The sequence below is a fragment of the Stegostoma tigrinum genome, chromosome 12 (assembly GCF_030684315.1).
Source record: "Stegostoma tigrinum isolate sSteTig4 chromosome 12, sSteTig4.hap1, whole genome shotgun sequence".
Lineage (NCBI taxonomy): Eukaryota > Metazoa > Chordata > Chondrichthyes > Orectolobiformes > Stegostomatidae > Stegostoma > Stegostoma tigrinum.
Genome location: NC_081365.1, coordinates 27,212,519 through 27,238,139, shown reverse-complemented (window position 1 = coordinate 27,238,139; position 25,621 = coordinate 27,212,519). Strand labels below are relative to the sequence as shown.

The window sequence follows — 25,621 nt, the reverse complement described above, 5'->3', positions numbered from 1 at the left end:
AGAATGTTGATACCAATTAATCTGTCTTACATGCCCTTATCAAGAATTGTACTCATGCAAGCCTGCATCGTTGGCTCATAGGAGCAGGCAAGTCTTGTAACCATTTCAAGTTGCATTTCTGACGGAATGAGTAGATGGACCATTCTAGGGGAATGAGTAAGTAGAAGAATGACTTTGCATTGAAAGAATCTTTACAAATTCAGTTGTGTATGCTCATTCCAGTTCATATTGCCATTGCATTTAATAACTCATGTATAAATTACAGAAATGTGCTGTATTCCGTGTGGCTACAAACATTTTTAGTATGGGCTATGTCATTTTTTTTATGTAGACTCATTCAAGATTCTGGAGTATTATTTGTCATCACTACGGCTTTGTGTTTTCAGCTGCCGCCTTCTATCTACCAATTTCTTTATTTGGCTCAAACCCCAGGTTTGCGTATTGATAGATGATTGTTTCTTGATTTATTATCTTGCTTGTAAAGAATGATAACTTGTTTTTTTTCGGTAAACAGGCTTGATATTTAACTGAGGTGCTGTAAATGATCATTATCCTTCCAAACAAAGAAAATAACCGATAAATCAAAAGAAATCATTGCTTCAAAAAAAGAGCTCATTCAGTCCTCACCATGTTTAAATCCCCCTAGTTCCCCCGTTTTCACTTGACATAATCTGGAATCCTTTTGGGGAAAGTTCCATATTAACGGTTGTTAGGAGTGTCATTGAAGAAATGACTACCTGATACCCTTAAATTAAGTATCAGTCTATTAGTATTTTGATAGCTGATGGTCTGTCAGTAAAGAATTGGTTCTGCCATGCTGACTATTGTACAATATTCTACAAAAACGTTTTTTTTCTTAAATTCCCGTGAGTGTACCTAAAGGATTAGTCAATTAAGTCAATCAACAGTAAAATTCCAGCTTAATACCCCATCTGCTGGAATTACATTTGACATATTCAATTGCTAATACTAATGGAGAGTAAAAGTGAACCACTTTTCTTAAACTTGTTACTGTGATTATAGGTAAAATCAATTTTAACCCTTTAAACATTCTAATGAAAGCAGAAGATATAATGGAATTTTTGTTTAGAATGCTTTTGATTCTGTTTTAACTTTGTTCAATATACTTGGCTTTGTAATTAGCATTTAAAGAAGTACAGTGGTATACAGAAAAACAATATGAATTTGTGAAAAACAGTTTTAGAATGACTTTTTAACCCAGGAATGCAACAATCCTTTTCTGGGGATTCTGATCATTAATCATGTAAGATTGGTGGACAATTAAATATGTAACCAAAGGAAGAATCTCCACAAACATCCCCATCCATAATTGAGTAGCCCAGAAAATAAATGCAAAAGATGAGGCATAAGCATTTGCAACCACCTTCAGATAGAAGTGCTAACCGAATGATTCATGTCTGAATCTTTTAAGAGTCATTGTCTTTCCATGCTGTAAAAAGCCTTTCTTCAGCCTGGCTGGCATCTGTTAGTTATGAAACAACATCTATTTTAATTCCATTTTCTACCACTTGGTCCATAACCTTGTATGCTATGTTATTAGATGTTTTTCTCGAAAGACATCATTAATATCTTAAGGATTCCTTCTAAAACTACATACCCTTTATTAGTTCCAGATACACTCAGCCCGCTGATAATATGTCTCCCTTAAATGCACTGAGATAACAAGGTGTAGAGCTGGATGAACACAGGCCAAGCAGCATCAGAGGAGCAGGAAAGCTGATGTTTTGGGCCTAGCCCCCCCACCCCACCCTGTAACATACCTGTGGTATCTTCAGTTGCTGCTGCCTTCTGGTCATATTCTTTCTCCTTAGCAGTGGGCTCACTGTCTTATCACCTGCTGTGAACACTAGGCCTGAAACGTCAGATTTCCTGCTCGTCTGATGCTGCTTAGCCTGCTGTGTTCATCCGGCTCCACACCTTGTTATCTCAGATTCTCCAGCATCTGCAGTTCCTCCTATCCCTTTAAATGCACTGCGCCTTATCTTAAAACTGTGCCTCCTGGTTATTGACCCCTCTGCTAAAAGGAAAGATTTCTTTGTGTCTACCATGTCTATGCCCCTCAGAACTGTGTGTACTTCAGTCAGATCCCTGTCAGCCTTCTCCACTCTAAGAAATCAACCCCAGCAGATCTAACCTGTCTTTATAGCTAAATCTTTCCAGCTAAGGTAACATCATGGTGAATCTCCTCTACACCCTCTCTGGTTCAATCACATTCCTCCTATAGTGTAGCAACCAGAACTGTACAGTACTCCCAGCTGTGGCCTAAGTAGCATTCTACACAACGCCATCTTCACTTCATTGCTCTAAGTTTTTAATCTAAGTGGATTATAAATGTGTGGATGTTGTCTATCTAGGCTTCCAAAACACCTTTTGAGAAGGTGCCTCACGGGAGGGTGCTGAGCAAGGTGGGGGCCCATGGTGTTCGAGGTAAGCTACTGGCTTGGATTGAGGATTGGCTGTCTGACAGAAGGCAGAGAGTTGGGATAAAAGGCTCTTCTTTGGAATGGCAACTGATGATGAGTGGTGTCCCGCAGGGTTCACTGTTGCGGCAGCAGCTGCTCACCATATATATTAATGATCTGGATGAAGGGACTGGGGGCATTCTGGCAAAGTTTGCTGATGATGCGAAGATAGGTGGACAGGCAGGTAGTAGCGAAGAGGTGGGGAAGCTGCAGAAAGATTTAGACAGTTTAGGAGAGTGGTCCAGGAAATGGTTGATGAAATTCAACGTGAGCAAATGTGTCATTTTGCACTTTGGAAAAAAGAATACAGGCATGGACTATTTTCTAAACGGTGAGAAAATTCGTAAAGCAGAAGTACAAAGGGATCTGGGATTGTTGATCCAGGATTCTCTAAAGGTTAACTTGCAGGTAGAGTCCGTAATTAAGAAAGCGAATGTAATGTTGTTGTTTATCTCAAGAGGGTTGGAATATAAAAGCAGTGATGTGCTTCTGAGGCTTTATAAAGCTCTAGTTAGGTACCATTTAGAATACTGTGTCCAATTTTGGGCCCCACACCTCAGGAAGGACATACTGGCCCTGGAGTGTGTCCAGCGGAGATTCACACGGATGATCCCTGGAATGGTAGGTTTAACGTATGATGAACGGCTAAGGATCCTGGGATTGTATTCATTAGAGTTTCAAAGGTTTGGGGGGATCTAACAGAAACTTACTAGATAATGTATGGCTTAGAAAGGGTGGACGCTGGGAAATTGTTTCCGTTAGATGGGGAGACTAGGACCCGTGGGCACAGCCTTAGAATTAAAGGGGGTAAATTTAAAATGGAAATGATGAGTCATTTCTTCAGCCAGAGTGGTGGGCTTGTGGAATTCATTGCCTCGGAGTGCAGTGGAGGCCGGGACGTTAGATGCCTTCAAGGCAGAGATCGACAAATTCTTGATTTCACAAGGAATCAAGGGCTACGGGGAGAGTGCAGGGAAGTGGAGTTGAAACGCCCATCAGCCATGATTTAAATGGCAGAGTGGACTCGAAGGGCCGAATGGCCTAACTTCCACTCCTATGTCTTATGGTCTTAACTGTGGAATAAATCTCCTTCTGTCTTACATCAACCTCCAATAAGTGCTCCCTGTGGATAAGGGTAATGTTACCAGGGTCAGTGTAAATTCTCCTTGCTGCATTTGAGTTGGTTAGACCAGATTTACAGTGAACCGTAAATAACTTGCAGTCCTTTCCAAAATAATCTTCCAAATCTCTCCACCCTCTAGTGACTATCTGTGTGGAGTTTGCGCTTTGTTCCCGTGGCTGCACGGGTTTCTGCCGGGTGCTCCAGTTTCCTCCCACAATCCAAAGATGTGCAAGTTAGGTGGATTGGCTATGCTAAATTGCCCGTAGTGTTTGGGGTGTGTAAGCTAGGTGTATCAGCCATGGGAAATGTATGGTTATGGGAAGGGTTAGAGGTTGGGCCTGGGTTGGATGCTCTTTGGTGGGGTGTTGTGGACTTGTGCCTAATGGCCTGTTTCCACTCTATGATTCTGAGAACAAATCAGAGGCTAGGAATCCTGTGTTGAGTAACTCACCTCCTGACTCTTTAAATCCTGCCCATCATTTACAAGGCACAAGTTAGAATGTGATGGAATACTCTCACACTTGCCTGGATGAATGCAGCTCCAATACACTCAGGCAGATTGTCCTGCATGGTGTCAAAGCAGCCCACTTGAATGGCTCCAATCCACAAATATTTATTCCCTGCTGTGCCAATGTTGTGTAGCAACAGTTTGTACTATTTACGAAACACACTGCAGTACTTCACCTCCTGAAACAGTGCCTTCCAAAGGCACAGCCACCACCATCTAGAAGGACAAAGGCTGCAGATATGAGAACGCCACACCCTGCAATTTCCCCTCCAAGCCACTCACCATCTTAAGTTGGAAATATATTACTGTTCCTTCTGTGTCATTTGGTAGAATTCTCTCCCTCAGTGTAATGTGGGTTTACCTACATGGGTCGCAGTGGATCAAAAAGGAAGCTTGCTGACATTACATCAGAGACTGGTATCAGGTCACCAAATCACCTTTATTTACACATGCATAGTACTTGACACTAGTCTGACTTCCTTGGAGCCAGCTCTAGAGTGAACAGAACCTCTGACACACTTGTTTAAATTTGTCAGCCAAGGCTGTCTGATTGGATCAGGTTAAGAGGCCCAAACAGAGAACTCATATTCTATGAGCTCCACCTGGGTAACCTCCATTTAAAATCACTGCACTCACTACCACTTTCTCAAGGGTGGTGAGGAAGGGCAATAAATTACTGGCCCAGATCGTGGCACCCAGATCCCATTAGTGAATATAATAAAAATAATGGTTCACAATGCCTTACCAGACAGGGCTGTGAACCGTAGCCCTACAAAGGCTGGAGGATCTTCATCAAAATTGCAGAGGAGTATGATGTGCTGATCTTTGCAATGTAATCAACCAAGATGGCGCTCCAAAAAGTTAGAAAGGCTGGGAAAGAAGTAAGGAATCATGGAATTGGAATTCACCCACCATTTCTAAAGGGGTCATGACTCCCATTCCGTGAAAATCCAGGCCTTAATATGTAATGTGTAACTATCAATAGAAATGCAACATTGCCTGTGATAATGTGACTTCTGCCATTCTATAGGCAAAGGAGGAAGAAGAGTGAGCATTATTTGTTGTGGTATTGGCCAGTTTTTAAAAAATGCTTTTCTTTGGCAGGAAACATCTAATGCCTATGACAGAGCACCTTTGAATCATGACTAGAAAATGTGGCAATATCCTAATGTTGTGCTGATTTGAAAGGATAAATTTTCCTGTAGCTGTAATTTTAAATACGTGGCAAGATTTAAAACAAATCCACCTCAGTGGCCTCATAAAGGGCAGATTTCGCGAATTACTGCTTTGGCTGCAATGAGCGCTGATTGTAAATTTGCATGTGACAGTCTTGAATAATTTCCCACCCATGAACTTTTCAGAGATTCTTGCTTGCAGCATTGTTTCCATTGGAGAATTCACTGAAAAATCTACCATTTTTGCTATTTCAGTGATAAGAAATCATGGGGTTCTGCGAATTTTGAGGGAATCAGCACAAGCTTGGATTCGTCAGTTTGAATGCATTTTACTTCTAAGGGGTTGATATGAAAATAACATTTTGGGAATGCTTCTAGCATTTTAAAACAAGCTATAAAATAAAATATAAATTGGATCAAGTCATTTAGGCCCTGCTTCATCATTCAGTTAGATTGATCTTGCCTGATTAATCCATTTCTTCTTCTGTCTGCCTTGATTCTGTGACCCTCATGCCGTCTCCTAGCAAACATCTGTCACTATGGAATGGATGACCAACTGTACTCGGAAAATTGTGGACCCAACTATGATGCAACATCTCATGGCCAGCGTCAGCTTCTGTGGTAGAACAAGAAAAAGCTGCCCATTGCCTTGAGTGCTGCTTTGGAATCCCAGATTTCTGCCATCATGGCTGTGGATACCAGAGTTAAAAGAGGGTTAGAAACGGAAAGAATGCTGTAAATCAGGAACAAGAACAGAAGTTGCTGGAAAACTCAGCAGGTCTGACAGCACCTGTGAAGGAAAAAGCAGAGTTAATGTTTTGGGTCCGGTGACCCTTCCTCAAAACTGAGGGTTGCAGTCTGTTACCGCAGAGCAGCAATCTGGGCTTCAGTAGATTATTTGGATTGCTGAGGTGCCCCTCCAGGTAAGTGTTAGTGGGTGCAAGGAATGTGAACCTGCTGTTGCCCATTCACGTAAGGATTTTGCACCATGCAATCAAAGGATAGCGCTGGTTTCTCAGCAGCCCGCTCCTGTTTTGGTATGGTGACTCAAATGCAGATAGCAAAGCTGACTTTGTCATTGACATTATTCTTCAATTGTCCAGAATATTGGGCAAGAACCTGTACATACTCATCAGCCAGCTCCACTTTAAGGGAGTGGAATCTCTTTCAGACTGGTCCCCGAGTTGAGTAGCTACAAAGTGACATTTCTGCATTCAAAGGCACCCTGCACTATGGAGCAAGAATGAAATTCTTGTGAAGCCACATTAGAATGCTACCACACTGTCTCTGTGTGCCAAGGAGAAGGCATTCAGCTCTCTTGAATTACAGACCCTCACTGACTCTTCTTAGGCAACATCAAAGGTAAACCTGAAGACTTTGCTCATGTTACCCCTCCACCCTAAAATAGATCCTGCCTCAGAATTTAATGCCCATGATTCCCTTCACAACCACTGACAGCATTGTCCTCTTTGTGAGGGCATTCTTAATGAATCTGAAGCATCTGATGCCATGTTATTGGCTGAGATTCAGGTCAAAAACATTGCTCTCGGAGTGGAGATGTTGTTGTTCTAAAGGCCCTTCTCCATTTTGAAAACACAATAACACATATAACACTGGAATCCAAATGGGAAGGAGACAGATTTTGCTATCTTTATGCATTTTGCTTGGATCATCTCTCTCTCTCAAAATTCATGCAGTTTTGGTTCCCTTTGCTCTTCTTGTTTCTCGTAAGATAGACATCTCTTCCGTGGCCAGATCCCTGAAAGAGCAGAGCTTTTGAACCTGCCAATTTGATATTATTCCCATTATTCCTATTCTTAGACTTGTACTTTTTATCCAATTACCAAGTTTGGCGATGGGATGCAAAGTCCTGGTAATGCACGCTGCTCTCAAACCACAAGAAACTGTAACAATTATGGTACTATAATGCAGTTATTTCATTGTACTGAACAAGCTAAAAATGTGTCCTGCCTCATTGGCTGCAAAAGGAGGTACAAACACTTCAGCAATTCACTCTTGAGGTGCATTGTCAGATGAGCATGAACCAGATGCAAACATGCATGATTCTAAATGACATCATTTAATTGAATGTGTAGAAACATAACAAGAAATAACATTATGGTTGACTGGAGGCAGCAAAAGAAACAAGTTGGGTATTAGCTGCGTTGAAGTTAGCAAATCTATCTTCAATGTATCAATAGATACATTGGAGAGTTTGGAATTAGTAGCAACATAGAAAAGTGTTGGCATTTTGTAATGATTTAATGTAACACAACACTAAGTTGAATTTGTTACATATATAAAAATATTACATATGTTATCTTGAGTCCTTTGGCAATAATACAACCTGGACCAGCTGTGACTTATAATGCTAGTTGCATAAGGCTTTTGAAATGTCAGAACACATAGAAGCAACTTAATTGACTTGGATCTGCTCTCTAATAACTGGCTAAATGTAGCATTCTTAGTGGTGGTAATCATTTACTGCTGTATTAAACTTATCCTGGAATGCAGAGGGGTGTAAATGGTGCTTACTGTGCTGTTGGAGTCAATATTGCAAAATTTGACCTGTAGGTAGATGAATGACCAAATTACTCATTTTGAACATGTCCTTCTTTAAGTTGATTTTTCAGACATGCTATGTATTACAATGAGACAAAAATTTCAAAACTCTGTAATCTCAGTGATATTACAGCTTTTGTTTTTAAATTGCACTTAATAATTCTGCTAGATAATAGAGTAATGATCTGGAGAGCAAAGTATTTTTGGTAAAAGGAAATTTAATCTTTGTAACGCATTTTCCTGTGAAACATGAGGCTATAAATTTTAATATTTACACAAGGTTTTGATATTTTCCAACATTCACATTCCAAAGGAACTGGTTTTCAAGATTCCTAAAATTCATTTTGCCTAAAGTTCTAGGATAGACAGTGCTATGATAGAAAAGATAACATCTAAGAAATTACCTCATTATTAATAATGGAGCTTGCTGGAAAAAATTACTTTGTAATATATACTGAATATCTCTCAATTTATTAGTTTATTTATACAGAAGACTAACTTCCAGAACTGAGATTTTTCTGTGCTAACTCCTAGTCCTGCTGTTAAAATTGTCCAGTTTACAGTCATAGCTGCGTTACAGTGGCCTGGCTGATTTTGACACAACACCAAAATGCAGGCTATAGGCAGGAGGTCTATCAGCATCTGTAGCGAGAGCAGGGAAGAAGCAAATTGAACATTTCAGTTGTCCAACAAGGACAACTACTGTATCAAGGGCTACACCCCTGAAATGTCAGTCTGCCTTTTCTGTCCACAGATAATGATTAATCTGATAATTTTTGGAAATTCTTTCAACTTTTATTCCATCATGTTAGTGACGTGGCATTGAACTTGCACGTGGATTTGGAATCTCCACCCTGCATATCTGTAATTTACATTTACTCATTTGACATGTAATTTAGATCAGCTACTGCAGTGTCAGGCTTTTGTAGATGAGACAAATAGAAACAACTATAGAAATGAATCTTTGTGATTTCTGTTTTAACTTGTCACATTATGTAGTTTTAATGTTTCATGGAATGTGTGTAACCTCCCGAGCTGCTGATAACTCAACGCTGGCAGTGAATTGGTGATCTAAAAACCTTTACCCACTCTGTAATTTAAACATAACCAATTTTGTAATTGAGTTCTTTAGACCTGTGACAATCATAAATTATATCCCCCATGATATCAGTATATTAAAGACACTACTGAAATATGGCACTAGTTGTATTTAGTTAGCCTAACAGGAGTCTCCATCTCCAGGTCGGAGAACCCCTGTCAGTTCCATGGGGGAAATTCAATGATATAAAGCATTTGAGTGGCCACAACAATTGATAGACCTTTCATATGGGATTCAGGGACATGGCGGCAGATGTCTGACCTGCCCAGAGCTGCCAGCAGCCTACCATCCCTGTTGGATCTCATGAACAGTGGTAGCTGCTCGCAACACATCTATCAGAGGCCCAGGATTTCAGGAGCACAGGCCAAAGGAGAGTGAAGCTTAGAGAAGGGACTGCGGGCAAGGGTTACCAAATGATAGGCACCTTGGGTGTCACTGATCCTAACGATGAGCGACCACAACCCTGCCTCCCTGTGGGAACCCACTGGCAAGCCTGAAATGGTGGCCTTCAGGAGGTGCTGGACAAAATTGCATTGGGCTCATTGATACACATGCTAACTGGCTCATTAATGAGTCTCATTGACACTTCACCATCAATTGTCACGAATCCTGCATTAGCTGTCCACCTTCAATTTAATCAGGACAGATTTAGCCCCTTCTGGGAGACTCGTATGATTATGTGGACCATGTCACCTTGATTTACCATAATATGCTGGCATTCTTATAGCGTTTTTTGGATCTTTTATAATGGGTTCATTGAATACTTTGTGAAAATTAAACATGGGTGCACACATGGGACAGAATTCTGAGGTTGTAGGGTGCACACACAAGACAGAGTTCTGAGGTTGTAGTCATGCTTGTCGCACCGTTGGGTTTGGTTGCAAACATTTTTGCCACCCTTCTTGGTAACATCGTCAGTGCACCTCTGCTGAAGTGTCGGTGTTCTGTCCCATTTGTTATTTATGTGCCTTGGTTTGCTGGGGTGGTTGGTGTAACTTCTGGTTTTGTTTCTCAGTGGTTTGCACACAGGGTCTAATATAATGTTGTACATCCGGTTGGGATACCAGATCTCAGGAATTCCCTGGCCTGTCTCTGTTTGGCTTGAACAACTATGAATGTGCTGTCCCAGTCAAATTTGCATCACTCTCTGTCCGTTTGTAGAGAGGTAGAGGTAAGTGAGAGTTGGTTGTGTCTTGGTGGCTAGTTGGTATTCGTGTATCTGTATTGTCAATTTTCTTCTGGTTTGGCCTACGTAGTGTTTCTCACAGTCCTTGCATGGTATTTTGTATATTATCCCAGTTTTGCCAGTTTTGGGTACTTGAGGTGCACTGATGATGTGACCTAGTAGGGTGACAAAATATTTGCAACAAACCCACTGGCTTGGCGAGCATGTCTACAACCTCATCCAAAAACTTTAGAATTTCTAATGGCTAAATGATCATTTTTCTAGCATGAATGGGAGTTACACACTCTGGAATCCCCAGCATACAAAACTGCAAAGGAATTACTCTGGAAATTGAAGATTCTATTGGGCAATTCTACTGCATTTGCAAAATAATCAATTGAAATCTGATATTTGGGAGGGTTCTACTGCAGTGACATAAACAGTTTCCCTGGAACAGCTAATTTATAAAATTCCTAGTTTAGTGCCTGAGTAACATTAAACTGACTACCAACATACCTCTCCGAAACCCTTTACACTCTCAGACCATAACCCAACACTGGCCGAGTCATGATTCTCGTCCCTCCCTTTCCTCTATCCCCAACCATTGGACCTGACCTCCCCATCCACAATGGGATCCTCCCTGAGTCATCGGAACCCATCCCCATTTCTCTCTCAACAGCACCCAGCACCACCAGGCTCGACCCCTACCCCAGATCCCAGCGTCTGAGCCCCCTTTGCTCTCATTGACACTCAAAACAATTTTAGACCCCTCCTTTCCTGCCCAATCTCTCATGTCCCACCCGACTCAACCAATCTTAAAAGCTATCACATACCTGCCTTTTTGGCACCTTGAACCCTGGCATTCTACCCACATGGCATGCTATTTGTTACTGTAGCACATGCACCTGCCTGATCCCGTCCCAGCACTTTAACCTCACACTTATAGGTGCTGTGAAGTGTTACGTCCATGAGATGGCTGTCTGTGATGTTGGACTTTCAGTTCCAGAATATGACAGCTGCCTGCTGCAGTAAATGGCATGTGGTTTGCCTTCCCTAGGCTGCTCAGCACTATGATGGATCTGTCAGAATGGGAGTATTGGGTTGAGCATTTCTGAAAGAGCCCTGAGTGCAATTTCCTGTCAGAAATGCAGAGGGCTCTTTTGTTGCATAAACATTGGAGCAGAATTGCAATCTGCATGACATTACCATTCTTGGGAAATCCAATCCATTAATTTATTGATTACCATTTTTAAAGCTGAGGTCAAGCTGCTAGATTTCTGCATTAAAGGTGGACCCTCGGGACATACTGTACTCACAGGGAGGAGGTTGGTTGCAGTAAGTTTGGAAGAACTGGGGTAGGCTTGGGTCTGGCAGCCTGGTAGGGTATATTCTTGCTGTCTGCTGTTCTGTTGTGGCTTGGCAAAACTTGGCATTCTAAGTTTGACTCACTGATGGATCCTGGCACCTGAGTAAACCTTAATAGATTAAATGTATCGGTTCATATGGAAACCTACCCAAATTTAGTGTTCAATTTCATCATTTCTGAGATAAATATTGCTATGATTTTAATCTGAGAAAGGTAAGTCGTTATATTTGAACACAAACTTGAGCAGAAACAGAAGTGTTAAGACATGAGAAATTTGCAGTTTTTAGGATGTGAATTTCATGAGCATGGTATGTCTTTAGAAATTTAGTTATAATTGTTTTGTTGACAAAAATAGTTGCCAGTTGTGTACCACAAGGCCCAACAGATTGTATAGAGATACATGACTTTGTGATATTGTTGAGAAGAATTTTCCCAGAATCATTGGAATACATGAGGAATTAGGGGAGCTGCTCTCAGTTGCAACCATGAGTAAATACTTCAAGTTGAAGCCTTAGTTCTGCAGACATAAAGCCTCCAAATGAAATCTTGACTGAAGCCATTAAAAGAACAGAAGATAATTGAGCAAATAAATTGAATCATGTTGTTATGAAGTATGTATTTTATCTTTCTTATTTTTGATAGTAGAAATTTAATTTGTGTTTTGTATTCAAAAACAAAATTTACATTTATGATTCAGTCAGTTTAACAAGTACGATCCTTTAACTGGTCATTCAGGACGAATTGACTTTTATTAAACCTTTGTGATTTCTTAATGTCTTTTTTGCTACTTTTGTCAATGTGTGCAAAAAGGAAATTAAGTGACACTGGGAAAACCAGTCACCCACAATAACATAATGAGTGAACTGAAACCAGAAACTTATTCTGTTAAAGTAGGTCATTATGATGACCAAATTATTTGTCAAGTCTGAAGGATGAAAAAATCAACCCTTGTCTATCTCTACTCTTAGCTGTATGTCCCTTGTTAAAGCACTGTGTTAGGACAATTGCTTTATTGAGTTTGTAGTGATTTTGAGTTTGTTGTACTAAGAATACACAATCATTTAAAATAATTTGAGTTCCGAATTATTTTTAAAAGATCTTATCAAGTTGTTGAATTTCTAATATAATCTAATTTCTAATCTTGCAGACCTGCGATGGTATATTTCCTTTAAAAACTATTGAGAATTTTTTGACACCTGTAGATCAATAAACATCTTGATCTGGGCTTCTGTTCATGCATATGAACTAATCATTATCAGTTTATGATTTCTGAATTTAAATAAAATGTAATCATAATTAGTCCAAAGACCTGTTGTAAGCCAAAGATAACTTTTGCGATAGCAACAAAAGACTTACTAGGATTTTATAGAGCATGTTATAACCTAATATACTGTTAAACAAATATATAATTCTGTCAGCTTTTGGTTTGAAGTTGAAATAAATGAATGTAATTCAGAGTTGCCAACTAAACTGCAAAAATAACAACTACTTTCTGGGTAATTCTGCTCAAACTTCATCAGTAAACTTGCATTTCTGTTAAACTAGTCAAACCTCAATGGTTATTATAACATTGTAAAATCTTATTACTGCACTTCACCTTCCTGTATAGCTCCTACAGCAACTTGTCCTTTGCAACTAATTTATTTAATTACTTTACCAGAACTCCACTGTTTTAGCTGTCGTTGTTTGTGGTCTGTTGCCCCCTGAGATATATTGCATTACCATCCAAATATGCTGTATATCTTGTTTGTCGTGACAATTTGACAACATCATACAAAGATGCTGCTTTTAATTTGCTCCTTACTACTTTGCAATTGGTACTTTTTCACAGATATTTTGTCTTGCACATGTTGTGCTCTAAAACCAGGTGAAAACTGGGCAGATCAACTTACCTAGGCTACTTACCCATATTGGATAGGATGGGGAGCTACTGGTTTCTGGACTTGCCCTGCTCATCTGAGCATGTAGCAAGGATAGCTGTCCAAAGCCAACAGGACCCTTAGTTATATGTGTGTGCCAAATCTTCCAGGAGGGGTTGCAATGGCCTAGTGCTATTATCTCAATTATTTTTCCAGAAAGTCAGCTAATGTTCTGGGGACCTGGGTGCAAATCCCACCTTGGCAGGATCTGAATTCAATAAAGAATTTGGAATTTAATGATGACTATAAAACTATTGCTCATTGTTGGAAAAACCCATCTTGTTCAACAATATCGTTTTAGGGAAGAAAATCAGACTTCCTTACTGGACTCCAAACCCACAGCAAGGTGATTGACTGTTAACTGCTGTCTGGACAATGAAGGACGGGCAATAAATGCTGGCCCACCCATTGAGGCCACATCTCGTGTCTGAATTAGAAAAAATGTTATTGGCACCAATTATTACGTTTAACTCAACAGCCTAAGTGGTAGCTTACAGTGACGGTCTCCTACCAGATTAAGATGACAAGGTGAAGGATTGAGGACAGAAGATGCTCCAAAACTATATTTTTCCTTTTAGTCTTAAGATCCCATTTTCCGCCAGTGTACTTTCCAATGAAGCTGCTGGATAATATTACTGTGTGACTGCATCACCTGCCAAATGACCTAAGGAGAATGAGAAAGAGAGAGAGAGAGAGAGAGAGAATTGTACACTGACACCACTTCCTACCGCCCCCTCGATCAGGACCCCAGCCCCGAGCATCAAACCATCATCTCGAACACCATTCATGACCTCATCACCTCAGGAGACCTCCCACCCACAGCCTCCAACCTCATTGTTCCCGAACCCCGCACGGCCCGTTTCTATCTTCTTCCCAAAACCCACAAACCCTGCCTGCCCTGGTTGACCCATTGTCTCAGCCTGTTCCTGCCCCACCGAACTCATCTCCACCTATCTGGACTCCATTTTCTCCCCTTTGGTCCAGGAACTCCCTACCTACGTCCATGACACCACCCACCTCCTCCAGGACTTCCAATTCCCTGGCCCCCAACACCTCATTTTCACCATGGACGTCCAGTGCCTATACACCTGTATTCCGCATGCAGATGGCCTCAAGGCCCTCCGCTTCTTCCTGTCCCGCAGGCCTGACCAGTCCCCCTCCACCGACACCCTCATCCGCCTAGCCGACCTCGTCCTCACCCTCAACAACTTCTCTTTTGATTCCTCCCACTTCCTACAGACAAAGGGGGCGGCCATGGGCACCCGCATGGGCCCCACTATGCCCGCCTCTTTGTAGGTTACGTGGAACAGTCCCTCTTCCGCACCTACACAGACCCCAAACCCCACCTCTTCCTCCGTTACATTGATGACTGTATGGGCGCCGCCTCTTACTCCCCAAAGGAGCTCGAACAGTTCATCCACTTCACCAACACCTTCCACCCCAAACTTCAGTTCACCTGGGCCATCTCCAGCACATCCCTCACCTTCCTGGACCTCTCAGTCTCCATCTCAGGCAACCAGCTTGTAACTGATGTCCATTTCAAGCCCACCAACTCCCACAGCTACCTAGAATACACCTCCTCCCACCCACCCTCCTGCAAAAATTCCATCCCCTATTCCCAACTCCTCCGCCTCAGCCGCATCTGCTCCCAGGATGAGGCATTCCACTCCCACACATCCCAGATGTCCAAGTTCTTAAAGGACCGCAACTCCCCCCCCCCCCCCCCCCCCCCCCCCCACAGTGGTCGAGAACGCCCTTGACCGCGTCTCCCACATTTCCCGCAACACATCCCTCACACCCGGCCCCTGCCTCAACCGCCCAAAGAGGATCCCCCTCGTTCTCTCACACCACCCCACCAACCTCCGGATACAACGCATCATCCTCCGACACTTCCGCCATCTACAATCCGACCCCACCACCCAAGACCTTTTTCCATCCGCACCCTTGTCTGCTTTCCGGAGGAGACCACTCTCTCAATGACTCCCTTGTTCGCTCCACACTGCCCTCCAACCCCACCACACCTGGCACCTTCCCCTGCAACCGCAGAAAATGCTACACCTGCCCCCACACCACCTCCCTCACCCCTATCCCAGGCCCCAAGATGACTTTCCATATTAAGCAGAGGTTCACCTGCACATCTGCCAATGTGGTATACTGCATCCATTGTACCCCGTGTGGCTACCTCTACATTGGGGAAACCAAGCGGAGGCTTGGGGACCGCTTTGCAGAACACCTCTGCTCGGTTTGCAATAAACAACTGCACCTCCCAGTCACAAACCATTTCCACTCCCCCTCCCATTCTTTAGATGACATGTCCATCATGGGCCTCCTGCAGTGCCAAAATGATGCCACCCGAAGGTTGCAGGAACAGCAACTCATATTCCACCTGGGAACCCTGCAGCCCAATGGTATCAATGTGGACTTCACCAGCTTCAAAATCTCCCCTCCACCCACTGCATCCCAAAACCAGTCCAACCTGTCTCTGCTTCCCTAACCGGTTCTTCCTCTCACCTATCCCTTCCTCCCACCCCAAACCGCACCTCCATCTCCTACCTACTAACCTCATCCCACCACCTTGACCTGTCTGTCTTCCCTGGACTGACCTATCCCCTCCCCACCTCCCCACCTATACCCTCCTCTCCACCTATCCTCTTTTCTCTCCATCTTCGGGCGGCCTCTCCGTCTCTCCCTATTTATTCCAGAACCCTCACCCCATCCCCATCTCTGATGAAGGGTCTGGGCCCGAAACGTCAGCTTTTGTGCTCCCGTGATGCTGCTGGGCCTGCTGTGTTCATCCAGCCTCACATTTTATTGTCTTGGATTCTTCAGCATCTGCAGTTCCCATTATCACTGTACACTGTCTCTAGCGTTTACAGTATTTTGCTCCCTTATTATCACTCAGTTGTAAAGTGCATTTTCCTTGTTCTCAAAGCCGAATTGGATGGATAGAAATGGCACATTATTGCAGGTGAATGGGTTGGTGCTGATTTGCTGGATGGTTTTTGTCAATGTCAATACTTCAAAATGAAATCAGGAGTCATATTATAACAGACCATGTCACTGTTAGTTCAAAGTATTTTCATTTGCTCATGAGATAATTATTTATGATGCTTATTGTGAGATTCCAGTCTCTTTGCAATATCCAATAGCAACAATTTCAAAGGATCAAATTCAAAGGAGTGGGGATGATTGCATAAAATTAGTAAACAAATTGTGTACAGTTGTCTGACAGAGCCATGGTTATAAAGAGTATCTTACTGAAAACCCATCTTACTGATGGGCTTTATAAATAGAGGCAGAGAGTGCAAGTAGTCTTGCTAATCCTACATAAAAATGTTCAATGCTAAGATGACTATTTGTTCCCAATTCCAAGTACCCAGAGTTTGTGAAAAAGAGGTCAAACTTTAGTAGGAGTGGGCTGGAAGGGATCAAGAAACAGGAGAAGCACCAGTGTGCATGATTTCTCTCCTTAGCCCTGGAGAAGACTCCATTTCTTTTTCAATAGTTACCCATTCTTTGAGAAGGTGACCAAACAGGTAGATGAGAGTAAACCGGTTGATGTGGTGTATATGGATTTCAGCAAGGCGTTCGATAAGGTTCCCCACCATAGGCTATTGTACAAAATGCAGAGGAATGGAATTGTGGGAGATATAGCAGTTTGGATCGGAAATTGGCTTGCTGAAGGAAGACAGAGGGTGGTAGTTGATGGGAAATGTTCATCCTGGAGACCAGTTACTCGTGGTGTACCGCAAGGGTCGGTGTTGGGTCCACTGCTGTTTGTCACTTTTATAAATGACCTGGATGAGGGCATAGAAGGATGGGTTAGTAAATTTTCAGACGACACTAAGGTTGGTGGAGTTGTGGATAGTGGCGAAGGATGCTGTAGGTTGCAGAGAGACATATATAAGCTGCAGAGCTGGGCTGAGAGGTGGCAAATGGAGTTTAATGCAGACAAGTGTGAGGTGATGCACTTTGGTAGGAGTAACCGGAAGGCAAAGTACAGGGCTAATGGTAAGATTCTTAGCAGTGTAGATGAGCAGAGAGATCTCTGTGTCCATGTACACAGATCCTTGAAAGTTGCCACCCAGGTTGACAGCGCGTTAAGAAGGCATACAGTGTTTTAGCTTTTATTAATAGAGAGATCGAGTTCCGGAACCAAGAGGTTATGGTGAAGCTGTACAAAACTCTGGTGCGGCCGCACTTGGAGTATTGTGTACAGTTCTGGTCACCGCATTATAAGAAGGATGTGGAAGCTTTGGAAAGGGTGCAGAGGAGATTTACTAGGATGTTGCCTGGTATGGAGGGAAGGTCCTACGAGGAAAGGCTGAGGGACTTGAGGCTGTTTTCATGAGAGAGAAGAAGGTTGAGAGGTGACTTAATTGAAACATACTAAATAATCAGAGGGTTAGATAGGGTGGATAGGGAGAGCCTTTTTCCTAGGATGTTGACGGCGAGCACGAGGGGACATAGCTTTAAATTGAGGGGTGAAAGATATAGGACAGATGTCAGAGGTGGTTTCTTTACTCAGAGCATCGTAAGGGAATGGAACGCTTTGCCTGCAACGGTAGTAGATTCGCCAACTTTAGGTACATTTAAGTCATCATTGGACAAGCATATGGACGTACATGGAATAGTGTAGGTTAGATGGGCTTGAGATTGGTATGACAGGTCAGCACAACATCGAGGGCCGAAAGGCCTGTACTGTGCTGTAATGTTCTATGTTCATTCTAAAGGCCAAGTGTCACGTCAGGCCCATTTAAATGTTTCTTTTGTCCAGAGTCCTTTCTGTGGAAAGGCAGCCCTCCCTTTCTGTAATGAATTTAGCTGACGTGCACTGGATCCAAAAATTCTTTAACCCTAATGGAGAGTTTAACTATGAGAGTCTGTTTTCCCAAGGCTACCGATGGAGCAGCTCAAAGCAACCAGCAGTACTTGGTGCTTTGCACCATAGGATTTTGATTCCTGTTTTTGCTTTCTCTTGCTGTATCTTTCTGACTCGTATTAATGTACAAATAAAGGCAATCTGATCCTGACAAATTCTAGGCCATTACCATACGTGATGTGCACATTACCAATGAGAGCTTTCTGATTTGCATCAGTTTTGATTTGTGTAGCTTGGTCTGTGGTTTGTAATCACTATTTGTGGTGTTGTCATCATTCCTGTCTTGTGTCAAAAATGTAAATTACCTCCTGAAACACTTGCTCACTAAACGTTACAATGTGTGGGAAATAACTGCGCAGAGGCCCGTATCCCGTCACCAGCACACCCTTTATTCAGGTGGAGGTGCCAGTGTTGGACAAAGTCAGAAGTCACACAGCACCAGGTTACAGTGCAACAGGTTTATTTGAAATCACAGGCTTTCATAGGCTGCCCCTTTGGTGAAGTGGAGAAAAGCACACAGGCACAGAATTTATAGGCAGAGAGATCAATGGGTAGAGGGATCAAAGGATCATACAAGTGATGTGAGTGCGGCTTAAGTCTCTGCAGGTGATCAAAATTGTCAGACAGTGTGAATAAAGTGTCAATAGCTGAATAGTAAGTGAAGGAATGACCTATAATCTGATTAAATGAGACAGAGATAATTGCAAAAAATTAAAAATAAGGTAGAGCTGCAGACAGACCAAATGACTGGATTTATCATGATAAGAATGCAGTTTTGGGCCCCATATCTCAGGAAGGATGTACTGTCCCAAGAGTGAGTTCAGAGGAGGTTCACCGGAATGGTCTCCAGGAATAAAAAGCTTAACACATGAGGAATGTTTGAGGACTCTGGGACTATACTCCATTGGAGTTTAGAAGCATGGGGTGGAGTGATCTAATTGTAACTCGCAGAATACTGAATGGCCTGGACAGAGTTGGCAAGATGTTTCCATTGATACGAGAGTCTAAATCCTGAGGGCACAGCATTTGGGTAAAGGGGAGACCTTTTAGAACTGAGATAAGGAGAAACTTCTGCAGCCAGAGAGTGGTGAATCTATGGAATTCACTGCCACAGAAGGCTGTGGAGGTCATTGAGTACATTTAAGACTGAGATAGATAGGTTCTTGATTATCAAGGGTTATGAGGAAAAAGCGGGAGAATGGGGTTGAGGAACTTATCAGCCATGATTGAATGGCGGAGCAGACTTGATGGGCCAAATGGCCTAATTTCTGTTCCTATGTCTTATGGCCTTTATAGTCTTATAGTCACATGCTGAGGGTCTAACCAAAGTAACAAGCAATCCAAAACTGTTCAAACTAATTAGAGTTCGCAACAAATTACTGAAGTGATGGTGTCAAAAAAGAGCATAAAGGAAGATTTTACAAATAAATAAGTGTGATGGGGTTACAGGTAGTGTGATATGAACTCTAGGTGCCAGCTGAGGTCATCTTCATGGGTACAGAACTTAGCTATCAGTTGTAGTCGACCAGGTCAACCTGGTTCCAATCACTACATTCTTCCCCCACTAAGTCCTGGGATGCGGGCCTAATCTTTAGCTAGTAGATTTTCCTGAGACGTTTTCGCTCCAAGTCCGGTTCCTCTGATTCAGACTCTGACATGGGCCTGCATCTTGTGTCCAGAGCAACTCGAGAGAGTTTTCTCCTCTTCAGTATCAAGGCTGCATCCATTTCAGACTCCTGAGATCTGCTGAATATTGGACAGTGGGGGAGAACCTACATTTTCTGACAGGCCTTCTGGTGCTTGTTCAGTCCTGAACTTTGTAAATCATGGGACTTGACCTTGCGTCAACCTCGCCTCGTACCCTGCAGGGCCATTCCCATTGTTCCAGCACCAAACTTTGCCTCCTGATTGAAATTGTTTCTCTTCTCTCGCTTAGAGGCAGCAAGTGGCCAGCATTGGTGTTTCAACTGTTGTTTCACAGCTACCACCAGCAGCGGCACCCCCCACCTCCCCGAACACACCCCAGATCTGGGAATATCAGGTTTAACCTGATACGGAATCTTCTCCCCATCAGCAACTCTGCTGGAGCTATCCCTGATGTTGTGTGTGGGGTGGTCCTATAATTGAACAGAAACAGTGACAGTTTGGTATTAATTGACACTGTCGGCTGTTTCTTTGTGTATCTTCCATGTTTGGACTGTTCTTTCTGCTAGGCCAATGGACGATGGATGGTATTGAGCTGTCTTTATGTGCTGAATGCTATTTGACTTTAGGAAATATTCAAACTCCCTGCTGTTAAGTGACTTCCCATTGACCATGAGCAATACCTCTGGGAGTCCATGTACTGCAAATGATGCTCACAGCCTCTCAATTATTCTCCGTGAGTTTGCTGACCGAACTTAATGCATATTCAACCACTTTGATTAGACATCCACAATGACCAGGAACATGTAAGGACCTGCATAGTCAATATGCAACCGCAGGCTTTGTGCTTATTCATCCTGAGCCTACTTGGATGTCACAGCATTCCTGGATGGCGTTGCTTTGGCCCGCCTTTTTGCACATCCTCCAGCCAGAGGTACCAGGCTTATGTTGCCATTGAGTTGCCATGCCATTTAGACACAAAACCAGAAAGCTTGCCATGGCTGACAGCAGGCCTCTCTCCCGTCAAGGGGGATAACCTTTGCTCAGGTCCCAGCTCAGTTAATTAATGGCAGCTTCCGAAAACGGTCCAAGCTTTGCTCTATGCAGTCAGAGTCAGGAACTCTGCTGTTAAGAGGTGAGAAGCCAGATGAAGATCTTGACTTTTTTTTTGCCCTATCATGGCCTGACTGTTCCATGATTGAGAGTCGAGTATTCTGGAAGATTTTAGTGTGTGGTAGAGTTGTTACTATTGGTGTAGGTGGAGAGGTTTCTCAAACAAGTGTGGAGGTAGCAAAAACAAATTGCTGGAAAAGCTCAACTGGTACAGCAACATCTGCGGAGACAAATCGGAGATAATGTTTTGGCTCCAGCGACCCTTCCTCAGTGGAAGGGTCTCGGAACCTGAAGTGTTAACTCAAGCGACAATTAATGTGTAAGTTTGGTAAAGTAGTGTGAAAAAACACATTTGTCTGTGTGGTGAAAATCTCTTCAGTAAACTTGATGTGATTTGCACTTCACCAAAAGAATGTTAAGATTCAGTGCATTGTTTTTGTCATAAATATAAATGAACAGTGTAATTCAGCTGATTCGAACTGTTGGATCAGCACTATGGCTATTTAAAGCAAATGATCATCAGAAAAATGGGTACTACATTGAACAAGTAATACTGAAACAAGAACAGAAATTGCTGCAAAAGCTCAGCAGATCTGGCAGCATCTGGTGGAAAGAATTCAGAATTATCATCTCCGGTTGAGTGACCCTTTCATGAAACTCATAATATTGATACTGTGTTAAAGTCTTGACTTTAAGCCATTTCTCAACTGGTTAAACATGGAAAAATCTGCATTGTTTAATTATCTTCATTACTCATGTTCCAAAATGTTTCAGGGGTACTATTGTTTTAATTACTTAATCAGTCACCACGACCTAACAAGAGAATGTTCTCCAGTATCTGTTTGTCAATTTTTGTTTGGCTCTGAGTTAGTTCCCCTAACCTAGATGCAAAATCAAATTAAATATTAGAGAACATCATTCCCATCTCAAACTAGTCTGTCCTTTTCCATTTGGACAGCAAATTCCAGAAAACAAAAGTGTTTTTGTGTAATACCATTAGGATATGCAAGGACATGATTGTAATAGCTTCTGTAAGCATTTACTGATCTTAAGTTGTTTTTAAAAAGAAATTACAATTCAAACACTATTTTTTGATGTTCAAGCTAACCTCTCATAGCATTCTAACTGACGGAGCTGTTACAAATATTGACTATTACTGTTTTTACAAAGTATCAGTATGTGATAATGTTGTTGCATTCTCTAAATTTGCATAACATATTTCTTGAATACATTTTGAGTGGTTTTTAAATATTCTAGTTTGTGTGAGTTAAATTAAGTTTTTCTCCACATGTGAAAATGAGGTTGTTTTTGGCTAAAACGAGTGTGGCATTCAGTGGAATGTGACTAATGCACTGCATTTACAAATGTATGCACTGCTTCTAACTGAAACAAAGCTCTATTTTATAACTGTCAAAGAACCTTTTGTGATTATCAGAAATAAAGTGAAAAGCTGTCACTTTCATTATAAAGTTTGACATTCCACAGATGGTCTTTTAAGTAATGAAGTTAGCTTTCTCCTTATCCATGGTGATCATCTTTGCTTGTCCCTAAAACAGTCACCAGCTGATGCGCAAGTGTTGGACACGTGAACCCCACAAGAGGCCATCATTCCAATATATTGAAAGCTGCCTGGAATACCTGAAAAGCAGCCCCCAAGACAGTCAGAATGCTCTTGTGCTCTACAATGATGACTACAGGAATAGTGACATCTCCCAGGGTATTGTCAATCAAGCATTTGAAGGTAAATACTCCATGCTTAGACTGAACAGCTAACAGCATTGTAATCCCTAAATGGGAAAGAAAGATAACATAGCTTTGTCCCTTTTAGGGATTAGAAATGACAGCTTTGTGTTTCTAAGCAGTGTAGTTAGGAGATAGCATGACTGTCCTTGGACTGATGGGAATTGATACAAATTGGATGTTAATTCTATTGTTGATTCTATTGTTTTATTATCCAATTGAGTTGTGACTCCAGAGTGCATCTTTCAAGAGTACATTCACCAGTTGTTTGTTTAAGTTGAGGCCTATAGGCAACACTATCCAAGCACTTGCATTCCCAGGTAGCCTGTCCACCATACTTCCTGCAGTGAGGGTTTTATGAGAAGATCAGCAGCCAGCAGAGTACTTGCCTTTTTACAGCAGGGTGTCGTGGTTACTGTGTCCCAGTGATTGACAGGTGTTAAGGAGGATGACAGGGTGACTTTTACATTTGTGTGGTGGCTACTATCAAGAATTTTATTCCCACACTGCCCTTTGTCATTCTTGGTACATTGGGTCTCCCACTGTTGCTATTGCAGATGCCAGACCACTGTGGAGCTATAGTATAGATACATTTTATCAGAAATAATAGTGGTCTTGGGTCATTGCATCATGGAATGTAATTCTAACGGTCTATAGCAGCTGCCCTGTTATCAGTTATAATTCTTCACAGAAGAAATAATGATACTGATCACAGAATTTCTTAATCTTAGATTGGTTTGTGTATGTATGTGCCTTTTTAAGTTGGCTGCCTCCCACTAATTGCAGAAAATGCTATGATACCACAATTTTTGTTTCCAGACAAAAGTGCCCAAAAAGGAAAAAACAAAGAACTTGCATTTGCATGGCACCTTTCACAGCCTCCAAGCTTCCCAAAGCACTGTCTAGCAATGAAGTACTTTGGAAGTATAACCATTATGTCTATATAGGCTGAAGAATATCCCTAGTTAGCAATGGATTTGTCTCAGTATGCATAAACAAACCATATACTGTCATTGTAAACATTTACAGGATTTCTAGCTTTCAAATGTGGAGATGAAATAATTTCAGAACATATCTTTTGTAATTTGTACCATTCTCTAAGTATATTTGAGCTAAGAAAGTAATTTTTTGGCAGTTTGTTTCCATGAATTAAACAGCTAGATTACTTGTGGGTTAGTTAGCATTTGGCCCAAAATCAGACAGCTGGGATATCTCTAAAGAAGTTCCAAATGGCCTTAGCAGATCTGAACGATTAAGGGGAAAAATGATCTAAGATTCCCTTTTTTGATAGCTATTTGGTACATTTGCATTCTGAAAGCTCTGTGCATTGATTTAGGTGGGGATGGATTCAACCTGTCCTGGATGCCTTTCACAGTTAGAAAGCTGATTAAATTGGACTGTCACATGAAGAACACATACTGAGTCCATTCTCTTGGTGAGTGTGCAGACTAGATTTACCAGAATCATTCTAGGACATGGTGATTTAGATATAAGGTTAGTTCAGAGAATTTGGTGTTGCTCTGCTGAACGCAAAAAAAGATAGATTGAGGAGAGATTTCGTTGTGGTGCATATAATTAAATCAAGTTTTGGTACAGTAGACAAGGAAAACCCTTTGTGTCAGGACAAAGGGATGTAGATGTAAGGTTGTGGGCAGGAAACAGAGACAAAAAAATGTTTTTTTTTGCTGCAACTGTTAATGGCCTCGAATTTGCTGCCAAACAGTGAGTCGGAAACAGATGATCAAAAGCATTTGAATGGGCACTTGAAAGAAATAAATTTTCAGTGATCATAGGAATAATATAGTAGGACTGACTGGATTGCACCACAGAAGCTGACATTGACTTGATGGGCTGAATGGCTACTTTCTTTGCATTTAATGATTGGCTTTTTCCTTATTTAAAATCCAGTCATGGATTTCACTTTGGAGAGCTGCTTTGAGCAGACCGGCTATTGTCCTCCCTTTGTAAATATTTGGAGGAATTATTCAGAATGCTTGCTACTTTGTGCTGTTTCTCAATGTCAAGCCTGTTTTGATTTTTTTTTGCATCTCTTCCTTAACTGCTCTCTTGCTGTTGTGATTTGTTGCTGCACTGAGCTTTAGTGGCTGTGCCTCTTTTCACATCCCTATTCCCCTTTGGTCATCTTTCCAATGTATTTCTGTATTTGATCAGACTGTTCTCAATTATAGCCCTCTTTTTTTTCTGTAGCGTTTGGACAGATGAGTGTTCTTTAGCTACAATATATTTATAGTACACGCTCGATATCACAACTTGTAAAAGGTGTTTTGATTGTGTTGTTAAGCAACTTTTCACATTAATTTACTTTGAGTTCCATTTTTAAAGTTGTATTCCTGACTCCTCATCTTGGCTGTTTACAACTTCAATTTCACTGCATCTTCTGGCTCCCACTTTCAGCCAAAATGATCAACTTGAAATATAGTGAAATTGTGAACCAACGCTGTTTAATTTGATCCTTGTCCTTTCCGAACATAGATGAATGTATGAATCCCATTAGCCATTTTACTTAACACGTTGGCTGAGAAATTAGGCTCAATTGTTGGACACTGTGCCTGAGATTCAAAATTACATTTGTGGGCCTCAGCACATTTATTGAGCAAATTGCAACAGATAAGGTATTGCTGAAGGCATCAACACACGTGTATTGATCTTAGCATTCCAGTTTAACAAACAGATTTCTAGATAACACAGTGGAGCAGGAGGAACACAGCAGGCCAGGCATCATCAGGAGAGCAGGAAAGTTGACATTTCAGGTTGGGACCCTTCAGAAGTGGGGGAGGAGGAAGGGAGCTCAGAAATAAATAGAGGAGGGGTGGGACTGGGG

General features: G+C 41.9%; 1 protein-coding gene across 1 annotated transcript in view; it reads left to right on the top strand.

Moving 5' to 3' along the window:
- Nucleotides 1-25,621, top strand: part of ros1 (c-ros oncogene 1, receptor tyrosine kinase) — a 209,736-nt gene that overhangs the window by 159,071 nt on the left and 25,044 nt on the right. Inside the window, exon 43 of the mRNA XM_048540717.2 lies at nt 22,596-22,780. Coding sequence (XP_048396674.2) covers nt 22,596-22,780 — 185 coding nt within the window. The remainder of the gene's footprint in view (nt 1-22,595; nt 22,781-25,621) is intronic.